We start from the raw sequence: 12,213 nt of genomic DNA, 5'->3' as shown, positions 1-12,213 counted from the left end.
AACAGAGAAGTTGTCCTGCAATTTGAAGTTTTCAATCAATCATAAATAAATTCAATTTGATATGATATCACAATCGGGCTATATCTCTCTCCCTAGCTCCCCTAAATAAAGTCACATACAGCTTGTATCCTGTCTAAATATTCCATCCTTTTGGTGTAACCTTTCTTAAAGTCTGACTTTTAATTTACCCACAATTTGTATTCCTTCATCTTTGATACTCGATTTACTTTTTTTCTGATTCCCTCCATCTGTTTTTCTTCATCATTTCTCCAACAATTCACTATAAGCTAATTACCTCACTCACTTTATCCTCCATCAAACTCCTTTATCCCTATATGTTCTTATTGTTTATAGTCATCGATCTGTAACCTATAACAAAGTTATGTCCTCATCTTAATTTTTTAAATTAATTTTCTCTTTCCCAAACATTTATTTTTCTCACTATAATTCCATCCTCTCTCTCCCTCCTCCATTAAACTCAAGACAAACATTAATCTACCTATCCCTTATGGTACAAAGCCCCCCCCCCCCCCCCCCCCCCCTCTCTCTCTCTCTCTCTCTCTCTCTGCTGCCATCATCTTCTGTATAGCCAAAATAACTATAGAGATTTTTCTTTTTCTTTTAACTTCATTTTCATAAAATAAAATGACACTTATCCCCAGCCTCTCCCTCTTTCACAATTAATTTCTTGGGCATTTCAATGCTTAGAAGAGTAGTGTTGATTCAGACCACAACTTTAACAAGTCCATTATACTCACCTAAATTTTTCTTGTACATGTATCAATAAGCTCTTTTAATTCTTACAATACGCAATATCTCAAAATATACAAAACATTGTGGACTGTTGAACCAGAAAATTGTCAAGCCAGTCTAATCCATCAGGGGGGTAGTGAGCACATTTTTTTTTTTTTTTTGATCCTCAAAAAAATTTCAATTTGCACCCCCCCCCCTTGAGCCCAACCCCCCAAAAAGGTAAAAATCACGTGATTTTACATGATTTTTTTCTCAAGGGGGGGGGGGGGGCCCGGGCCCCCCGGGTCACCCCCCTGGATCCGCCACTGACTAGCCCCGACACCATGTGTGTTGTCCCATATATAGCTTTCTATGTGAGTGCTTGTTACTTTACCAAGACTCGGTCAAATTTATTAAGATTTTGATGACTCCAGAACCTTGCAGTGCACACCAATACTTATATGCTACATGATCAACTGTTTCTGATCCTTTCCACACCTTTTCTTTCACAATGCAATCGCATTACCAGTACTAAAGTTTAGCTTTAAGCTATGGTTTATACATCCATAAGAGTGGTACAACTGTACAAGTGTATCCTCTTGTCCAATTAATAAAAAATACATTTCTGTATACTTGTTTAATCTGATTTAAGTGGAGCGATTGAACAATGGTATAGATCGTTGGTTAGATTTAAACCTCTTTTGTGAATTCGGCCCGTAATGTTACAGTCAGTTCTGCATCCCTCCCATCTATCTCTCTTATTTCCAATTCCAGCTCAAAATCACAGACAAACACACCCACACACACAAAAGGAAGAAACATTTTAAATTTTGTTTAACTATTTTTTTTTATTAATATTTTTTCTTTTAAGTTTCATACAAATCTTCTTTATTTGCAGGATCCATACACTGTCCAGTTGTACAAAACGTTGGCCTGGATACAAAACAAATTTGGTCAAAAGTCCATTTTGATGAGAAAACTGAACTTTTCTTCAGTTTCTTGGAATGACAATTATCACCATGGAAACTGGAAAGCTTGCTTCAGTGATTCTTACATAATTACTGTATCCCTTTTTTTCTTCTCACTCCAATCATATCATATATGAGACATCTGCAGGCGAATGTAACCAAATATTATAATTTTTAAAAACTGGAATGCTGACACGAGATGAGAAAGACAAAAGTGGATAAAAATCAATACAAAAAAATACAGTTTCTTTCAATAAAGAATTCATTTCACGTTCTCAAATCATGGAATGATCTTTGATATTCTTGGAATAAAGAACTACAGTTTAACTGAAGTAATGACATGATTATTAATGAACTGAAGTCAGATACATCAATTTAAAGTAAATTAATCAGAACTCACCCGGTATTAAACAATTTGGATGCAATAATTCAGGTTATGACGTATGTTGAGTATTTTTTTTAATACTACCAATGTTGCAAATTGAACATGCTAAGATTGACAAAGTATGCTTCAATTTTTCATTAATATCGATGCTGTAAATTCTAATCTCCACACCTCTGTTTTTAGCGATGAGAGAGACACATAATTACTTCTACAAAATCTTTTAAAAAGGCCTGTTTAAAACAGATACATAACACATCTTACAGGCACTTTAAATCAATAGCTTCAATCGTTGCTATGAATATTCGCTTTCTGATAATTTGTTTTATAGGAAAAGCAAGTTCTAAAAGTGCATTAAGAAATGACTATATGATTCCACTACTCTATACCAATAACCTGTATGGATGTTATCTTAACTTGACTACATGATACATTGTTGAGCTGGGTTCCTCTTAAGGCTGGCTCTTGCAGTCCCCCTCTACAGTTTTCGGACAGAGGTAGGGGGCGGGGGGTGTTGAGACAGCTTTAGATCTTCATGTTACCCAAGCTAGCTTCCAGAGATGACTGGTTCCAGATGACCATCTGGCCGTCCATACCAACGGAAGAAAGCTTGGCGATAGCCTCCTTTTCCCCGGTGTGAATGAACAGTTGACTAGCAAGGGAAGAAGAAAGAATAAACACATCCAATAGTTAAGCCCTTTGCGCCACCAAATTTGTCAACAATCATCATAAATGGCTTCCAAAAGAATAGATTTGATTGACAATCCTTTGTTTTATTGATAGATTTGAAATTTAATATTTTTGAAGTGTACCAATCACCTAAAAAAAGAATTTGTGTACAGCTAGAATGTTTAAAATCAACCCCCAAAACCTTCACCCTGCATTCTCCGGGCGAACAGAAGTATTAGTAAAATAAAGAATAATGTAAACCTTCGCTCAGGGAACAAAAGTTGGACTTGGGTTCTGTGAGGGCCCTCTTTATGTGAATGCTTTAAAGGGGGCATCGAGTAGTCTACTCACAAGTCACTTTTATGTTAATTGAGAGTTTATCGAAAATCTCTTTTCAACAGTAAAATTTGAAGCTCATACTAGTATTCTGAATATAGTATTACCCCATTAAACTAATAACATACAGAAAACTAGATGGAATTCGACTGCGCGCAGTCGAAAATGATGCCTCCGTCATAGAGCAATTTTACAAACCAAAACAGAAGAAATTTTTCAAATTCAAGTTCAATTGTAATCCATTAACAGGTTCTCAGAATATCGTGATTAGGCCTACAAGCAATTTCTCATATACATAAATGACCCTTTGATCTTTGACCTCATGACCCTAAAATCTACTCAGTTCATTGGCTCTGCAAGATGTCCTGTGTTAAATAGTAATCCATCTGTCAGTTCTAATGAGAATGAGTTCACAAGCTATTTTAGCATACATAATGACCCATGACCTTTGACCTTATGAACCAAGAATCTACTCAGTTCATTGGCTCTGCAAGATACATAAATGATCCAAGTTTGGCAGGAATCCATCAATCTGTTCCAATGAGAATACGATCACAAGCTATTTTTGCATACATAATGAGCCGCATGACCTTTGACCTTGACCTCATGATCCCAAAATCAAATCAGTTCATCAGCTCTGCAAGTAATATACATGACCTAAGTTTGGCAGGAATCCATCAATCTGTTCTTGAGATAACGCGATCACGAGCTGTTTTTGCATAAATAATGTGCGCTGTGACCTTTGACCTCGTGACCCCAAAATCTAATCAGTTCATCAGCTCTGCAAGTAACATACATGACCTAAGTTTGGCAGGAATCCATCAATCGGTTCTTGAGATAACGCGATCACAAGCTGTTTTTGCATACATAATGAGCCCTGTGACCTTTGACCTTTGACCTCGTGACCCCAAAATCTAATCAGTTCATTGGCTCTGCAAGATACATACATGACCAAAGTTTGGCAGGAATCCATAAATCGGTTCTTGAGATAACGCGATCACGAGCTGTTTTTGCATACATAATGAGCCCTGTGACCTTTGACCTTTGACCTCGTGACCCCAAAATCTAATCAGTTCATCGGCTCTGCAAGATACATACATGACCTAAGTTTGGTAGGAATCCATCAATCGGTTCTTCAGATAACGCGATCACGAGAACGGGACGTACGTACGTACGTACAGACGTACGTACGTACAGACGGACGGACGGACAACCCGAAAACATAATGCCTCCGGCTACTTCGTAACGGAGGCATAAAAATACTCTTTATGCTAACAAATTTGTGAGCAATTGTGATGAACGGGTTTTCAAAAGAATGATATTTATTTATGATGCTTTCATTGCTAGACTGAATGTTGAATTACTAGAATAGGAATGAACCTCAAAATAAAAGCTCCTTTTCTTTTTAAGAAAAAAACATGCCTAATGGCTAATCATAATTAATATAATCTTACTTGATGGAGTTCTGATGGACCGATGCCTTCTTGGAATCGTCGTCGGCCGTAGCTCTCTTGTCCAGATTCTTGAACATGGCCATGGCACTGACCGTACCAGCGGACTTCTTCTGGGCCACGCTGACCTTGCCCTCAAAGGTGATCTTAGTCTTATCATCCACCCTGAAGCGCATCAGCTCACAGTCATGACCCTGAAGATGCAAAGGGGAAAGGGTTGTGCTTATGTTAGGTTGAACTTGAAATCATATTGACAAAATCAGTCAGAAAATGTGATTACTCTGTGATCATTATGTCTTTGATTTAATGCATATTATTTTTATTGTTTTGATGATGTATATAGAAACGGTTAGTTATTTTTTTATATGCTGTAAAAATTTCTGCAATTCAACCAGTTGACTGCATATGAAGTAGGTTGTTCCTGTTAATGAAAATTAGGCACCGGTACATAGAATTTGATGATAAATACTGTTTTTAATAAAGCTTTAGGATCTGTCAGAGATCAAGACCTCACATCAAAATGAAGTTTATTAGGAAATAGATATCTGGAAGTAACTGCAGGTGATTTTATCAGAAAACAAGGATCCACATCAACATTTTATTAAAAAAATAATATATATCAGAATGTTCAGACGGTAGCGTCATTATCCACCCTTGGTAATTTTGAAACAGTCCAAACACCCTCCATTGTTCCCTCGGGTGTATTGGATTGTTTCAAAGTTACCTTGGGTGGATAATTCCTACTATTAACGTCCTCAGTAATGTGCACTAATTTTATACATATATCTTTAACATAGAGTTAACACCTTTCTGGCTCTCGACCGAATATGAAAGAAAAAAAAATGCATCTTACTGCTGCTATGATGGTGCTGGGTCCCATCCACTGCAAGGTCAGGCAAGGAAGAGTTTTCATCACGCAATGACCAAGAGCAAAATCTGATGCACCGTTTACCACGGTGAGAGTACTGTCATGACCACACCAGGCCAGACGGTCACCGATCTTATCAAAGGACACACTGTGCACCCATCCACCTAGGGTTTAGGGGAGAGAGAGACAGACGAAGAGAGACAAGAAGGAAGGGAGAGAGATATATATATATATATTATTACTCAATAATTCTAGAAAATGACTTTTAAACCACATAATACATTCTAGAATGAAATTATCCTTCATATATTTTGTGTACTAGTACCCCAAGGTGGAAAGCAATAATAGTAGAACAGAAATTAATATGTTTGTGCATGACAAACAGGAAAGTTGTCCATGGATGACTAAATCACAATCCATTGACCAAAATGTCATATTACGATTCAAATAGATTTAGGGATCTCACATTTCAAATACCAGTACTAGAAGACCTCACTATCTTATTATTGGTCCCATTTGTTTCAAATTAGCCATTGGGTTTCTCTTATGTTTCTGCCAACGTACAAATGAAATGTTTACCAAGATTGTATTGCCTTTTTACTTTTTAATCTGACCCCTTACCTCCACCACCAAACTCCTTGAGGCAGACTCCGAAGGGCATCTTGGTGCCCCAGGTGTTGGAACTAGGCTTGGTCTCAATATCCTTCACATAGGCAGAGAAGACTCTGAAATAATGATGATAATAATAATATTTATACAACAATAACAACAACCATTATAATAATACAGTCAAACCTGCTTTTAATAATGACCACCTGTCTACAAAGACCACATTTTTTGTTACCCTTGAAAATGGTTTCTCATTGAAGCATGTACTAAAGGAACCTGAAAATAAAGACCACCTGTCTGTGAAGACAACTTTTCTTGTCTTCCTTGAGCGGTCGCTATAAACAGGTTTGACTGTAATAACAACAAGGACAATAACAATAATAACAATGATAACAATAACAACAGCACCACCAACAATAATAATAATATCATTGATATTCTTATAGCGCACACAGCCACTACGCAAGGTGCTCGATATCATCCCAGCTCTGCTAGACTACCATTTTCAGTGCTCACAGCATTCAAAGTAATTCCTTCCCACCAGTACTCATTAGACACCTGGGTAGAGAGTGGCAATGAAGATTAATGTCTTGCCACAGGAAATTAGTGCTGCCGGGGCGGGACTTGTACTGCGAACCATGTGATCCACAGTTCTACAATTAACAGGCACTATGAATATGAAGGACAAAGAAAGCGGACAAAATATGCAGTTCCTCAGGTAGACAAAGGAACACCCCTTCACTGCTATTATGTAAAAATGTGTAGAATAGGTGTCACATGCATATTCACCTGTTCTACACATTTTTACATAATAGCATTGAAGGGATGTTCCTTTGTCTACCTGAGGAACTGTATATTTTTTCCGCTTTCTTTGTCCGTTATGTTCATAGTGAGGTTTAATTCAGACTATCATTTACAAATGCCAAATCTTGGAAATCACCCATTGTGAAGCTGATTTATGCTGGACTCAGGACTGAATATAAAGTCAAATTTGAGTCTGAGTTGGGAGACTAGAAGGGCACTTTGTTAAACATGTACATGCTGACAAATTTACTGACAAAACAATACTACCAAGTCTCAATAGTGGCTTCAAAAATGTCAAAGGTAGACTAAACTTCAGATAATTATGCATGAGCATTTATAAACTAAAACTGACCTGACTTTGAAGTCAGTTGAGCCACATGCCAGAAGCATGTTGTTGGGATGCCAATCAAGGGTGGTCACGGTTGAACGGATCGGCTTCTTGATGTGCTTGCTCACCCACCTGTTGACACAGAGACAAAATAGTAGGAGACACAGGTTTAATATGTTTATATACACATAATATTGAATCAATATTCTCAAATTCCTATCTCAATATCATAAATAAATGAAGATACATAATAATAATAATAGCTACATTTATATAGCTCGGCAATTATCCACCCCAGGGGATGCTCAGGGGTGCCTATAAAGTAGTATTATAACCCTGGCTTTATTTAGCCCAGCTGCCCTAAGGCGCTAAAAGCATTCATGGAATAAATTCCTACCAGGTACCCATTTACTACACCTGGATGGAGAGTGTCAAGCATATAGGCTTCTTGACAGGAATGGAAGACACTTGGTCCAGACTAATACAAGGTGGTCTTGGAGCATTCCAGAGGAATCATTTCTCTATGCAACAATCTGCCACAGGACATTGGGGATGTTCCTACACTGCACATCTTCAAGAGTCTCATGAAAACACACCTCTGTCAGACATCTTAAAACCTGTCTGCACTAGTTTGGCAGGGAGGGTTTAGACCTCCCCCAGGCTCCCTGCATGATCACTGACAGGTGGTTATCTCATCAAATCAGCTCTCACTTAACATAAGAAAAAGGGGATCATGGGAGACCAACAGGTACTGCTTAGGCATTGTTTGATATATAGAGGGCGCAAGGAGCTACAAGTAGTGCAGTCCCGCTTTAATTCAATTTGCTAGAAGCTAGACAGACTAATCCCAAAATGTTATATATTTTGTTTCTCTTGTCAGAGTGACAGGTTTAGATCAGGTGTTTGCTATGGGTCAGGTGTAATGCTATTTATTTTGTGAATGTTGGTTGGATGAACTTGACCTTTGCAAGTGCATGAGTGCACGTGTCACAACTACCTCTCTAAATGCGCTCTGAGGCCACACATACAGTACAACTACTTACCAATCATTATCGTCTTCAAAGTAGCAGATCGAGACCAGTCTAGCTCCACTGCCTACAGCAAACTTGTTCTCTATGCAGAGATAATACAAATGGAAAATATAAAGTAAAAAAACAGTTCTGAAATGAAAAAAAACTGAATTTTGCATGTTCATGACTGACTTCTCAATATCATTTCACATTTAACATTATACCTATGTCCATGTGGTTACATTAGACTGTTGAGCATGCTCTGAATGAGTGTGCTGTAGCTGGACCACCATGCCCCCCTCACTGATATTGATGACCCATAACTGGTGTCATGACAGAATCTATTTATTTAAAAATGAAAGGATTATTTCACAATACAAAATAATTAATTTCACAACCAACACAACACTAAATTTTTCAATTTACAAAAAGTTTCTTGCTGTAAGATGGCCAACCTCAACAATTCGCAAAAGTTTCACGTCACAAGTTTTTGGTTTCACAAGATGCAGTTATTGTCATGACAACCTTACCTTTGGGTGACCAGCGTACACAGGTGGCAGCTCGGTTGATACGCAGGATAACAAGAGAGGGCTTCCACTCATCATTACCGTTCAGGCTCCACACGTAGGCATTACGATCCTGGATAAAAACAAAAATAAAATCCACTTCTGAGGTTCTACCATTATAATTTACTTCTTGTATTTCGCTCACATCTACCATGCAAGGTGCTGCAATGTTACATCAGCTTCACATGCAATGTATGAAGGCTACCCATTTCTGGTTTTAAAAAAATTGAGGTTGATTTTTTATACATTCTACCTATACACATATTTTTTCAGGTGATTTGGACATATTGAATAATATACTGATTTATATCAAAAATTTAATTCACAAATATGTTCCTCTAAAGAGAAAGTAAATGATCATTATTTCTGATTCTTTACACAAAAATCTTTCTTTAGTACTTACAGATCCACATGTCACAATCCTGTTGCTATTCGCAGCCCAGTCAATGCTCGTCACTCGCTGTGTGTGCTGTAATATAAAATAGTACAGTATCGCTATTTTATAACGTAAATTCCAAAGTAATACAATTGGTCTTAAATCATTTGAGCAATCTACATGAATAAAGCCATGAAGTTTTCCAACGTTTATTCCACTTACAGCGAAAATGAGAGCAGAGTAAGTAATTGCTCCTGTGACAAAGGCTCCAGAGCCAATTCGGTACACTTAAGGAATCCCAAACTTTATCCCTAGATATAAAACTCTAAACCTAACCTTAACCCAACATAAAACCCAAGCTGCAACCCTAACCCTATACTTAAGATGAAAGATTTTTTCACTGGAGAAAATATGGATCATTAAATAACTCTTGCTAAATAAAAATGTCAGTCACTAAGATAAAACAGACTCCTAAAGATTTCCTTTAAAAAAGTGTCACCAATTTTTATAAACACATTCGGTTCACAGGGTGTTGGAAAACATGGAAGAAAAGAAATTATACAAAATTAAAAATATATTGGTTTTCATTAAATGTATATCAATGTGTGAATGGAATTATTGTCTTATTTTTCTACATAAGCTGGAAAGAAAGAGATGAGAAATGCTTACTTCACCCAGGGTGTATTTCTTGTTCCATGAAGTGCCTTTCTTCTCATAGATGTCCACCTCTTGACTATTGGCAGAAACAGCAACCTCTGTACACCACAACAATGAAGAGAATTGCAAAAGAGAGTGAGTTATCAATACTATCTTCTCAGAAAATGGGTAGAATGAATGCTTATTAGACTACATAAACTACTGATATATCATGTATGCTTTGAGAATAAACATGTACCGTAAGTTTTACAATTTTCTCTAACAGGATCTTGGCAGTACAATTAATGGTGCAATTCTTTTCCCCATTATTATTAACCTTCTTTGCAGATACATGGCCCTGCCCAAACAACATAAATTAGATACAACTGAATACCGGTACAAACATCAAGATACTTCACTTCAATAATTCAACTTTAAATTTAAGTTCTTGTGTAAGAAAGGTACATGTATATTTTAAGCCCAGAACAAAATATTACAGAAGATTCTGTATCCGCACCATCCTAATTACTAAAAACTGAAAGGATATAATTGCAGTACATTGTTCCATTGATGAATAAGAGTGATTTAATTGTAATAATCATTAAAGTCCCCAAATTGGCAATCTGGAGGGGAAATCAGATTCAATATTTTCATGTAAAAATTGGCAATCTTTGTTTGAATTAGTCATTTCAATTTACATCTGCCAATTTAATAAACATTCCTATTGTTTACTTTTTAAAACTGTATGTATGTACTGTGAAAAATAAGGAAGATTGGTGTCAATTCGAGGAGAGAAGGCTGACTTATTTAGAACTTAGGAAACCTGTGAAGTCTGAACGGTTATGGGATATAAAGATGTTGATAATATATCTTACGGGTTCGATTCTTGTTCCATGCATGGCAGGTAATAGGCTCCAAACCAAAGCTATGCTTTTCCATCCTGATTTAGTAGATTGTCTGGAAACAAGGAAGACATAAGAAGTACAGTAATTATCAAATGCAAAAGAATAATGAATGAAAATGTCTAAATATTAGTTGCATATTTCTTAAGTACATGTATGTTACCAGCTTTGCTTTGTCATTTAGCAGCTTATAATACTGTATGATGGGGATCGAGCCTTATTCCTGCGCATCTAACATTAAGACTTTTCTATCATATTACCCGAACGCTTGACCTTGTCTTCATCCTTATATTCTAAAGATTATATAGTATTAGTGTGCTGAAAATAAGGATAATTTTTTATTGTGGTAGTTGTTGAGCACTTGAGGAGGCAGGCATGTCATTAGGCTAATATTATCAAATGGTAATAATTAGCCTCAGCTTAGCAGCCAATTAGGCTAATGCCTCAGTCACACCTTTGCGTATTTATGCCAAGCCGTTTTAACATTTATTCCTTATTCTTGTTATCAAGAGACGATTTTCTGTTGTAAAGCAATGGTAATTCTTGATATCAAGAAAAAGAAATACGCAAGCCAAATATGCAAATGTGTGACTGAGGCATAAGGTCAGTGAGAAACTGTTCTTCTTTTTCGGGTTACCTGCCTCCTTCAGCTCAGTTCAGGTTTCAAGATCCTTGCACATCATAGATACCCAAGCTCAAGGTAAGCCAGACGATTAAAGCAACCTTGTATCACTTACTTATCATGAAAGATGAATTACAAGATAATAACCAGTAGGGGTGCGCTGGTCCGAGATTGAGGATCGTCTTCATAAACGAGGAATAATTGCCTACTAATAATGACGTTTTTTTTATTGGCGCTATGCGGGTTCCGGGTTCCCGAATCGCGCACTGGCGATGCGAAAAACAGATTCCGTTTAATAAAATAACCCCATGGGTTGTCTATCTTCCTGAGGATTTATCGCTCATAACGTGAAAGTGTCTGTACAAAGTCAATGAAAAAAACATCAAGAAAATTAGTGCGAAATCCATTTTTTTGCAGTGTCACCGCGCGGAGCAGAAATAGGGTCTGGATCTAGACCATCTGCAAAAACGCGTCTGACCGTTTACGAAGACGATCCTCATTTATGCCAACGATGCTTCTTCTCAGACCAGCCCTCCTACTGATAACAGATAGACAGAGTAGGCCTACACTATTAGTCCTAACCTAATTAGTCCCATTCCCAAGCTTTAATACCGCCCCTTTCTCGCACGACTTTTCAGTTGCACATTTGACATCGATGATATCTGCATCTGCAGCCACACAACAGGCGCAGGCATTCACACAACACTCAACAAGGAAATCGGCACCCGGAAGACCAATTCTGATTCTATTTAGACTCTAAATTAAGAGTTTTCATATCAAGAAATGGACATAATAAATTAAATGTAATAATCATATTCCATCATACTCACATTACTTAGGAAAAAAATGTCCGAAAAGGGGAAATCTAGGTTAAAATTCGCGGACTCTGGTCAGTCTACACGAATTCCGTGATCAATGCAAAATCGTGATGAATTTCCGGGTTACCTGCGATAT

The 12,213-nt window shown here is 37.2% G+C and overlaps 1 protein-coding gene across 1 annotated transcript; it reads right to left on the bottom strand.

The window, feature by feature from the left end:
• Positions 1-2,177: 2,177 nt before the first annotated feature.
• On the bottom strand, positions 2,178-12,207 carry LOC585909 (actin-related protein 2/3 complex subunit 1A). The gene is made up of 11 exons (XM_030984194.1): positions 12,090-12,207; positions 10,611-10,692; positions 9,769-9,854; positions 9,127-9,192; positions 8,688-8,796; positions 8,191-8,260; positions 7,172-7,279; positions 6,028-6,131; positions 5,392-5,570; positions 4,542-4,732; positions 2,178-2,734 (listed from the first exon to the last, which is right to left on the bottom strand). The coding sequence occupies exons 2-11, from the start codon at positions 10,672-10,674 to the stop codon at positions 2,608-2,610; spliced, it is 1,104 nt and encodes a 367-aa protein (XP_030840054.1). The 5' UTR covers positions 10,675-10,692; positions 12,090-12,207; the 3' UTR covers positions 2,178-2,607.
• Positions 12,208-12,213: the final 6 nt, after the last annotated feature.

Source organism: Strongylocentrotus purpuratus, unplaced genomic scaffold (genome assembly GCF_000002235.5).
Source record: "Strongylocentrotus purpuratus isolate Spur 01 unplaced genomic scaffold, Spur_5.0 spur5_scaffold_14, whole genome shotgun sequence".
Taxonomy (NCBI): Eukaryota; Metazoa; Echinodermata; class Echinoidea; order Camarodonta; family Strongylocentrotidae; genus Strongylocentrotus; species Strongylocentrotus purpuratus.
The sequence above is the reverse complement of the archived record's forward strand: the minus strand, read 5'-3'. Positions and strand labels throughout refer to the sequence as shown.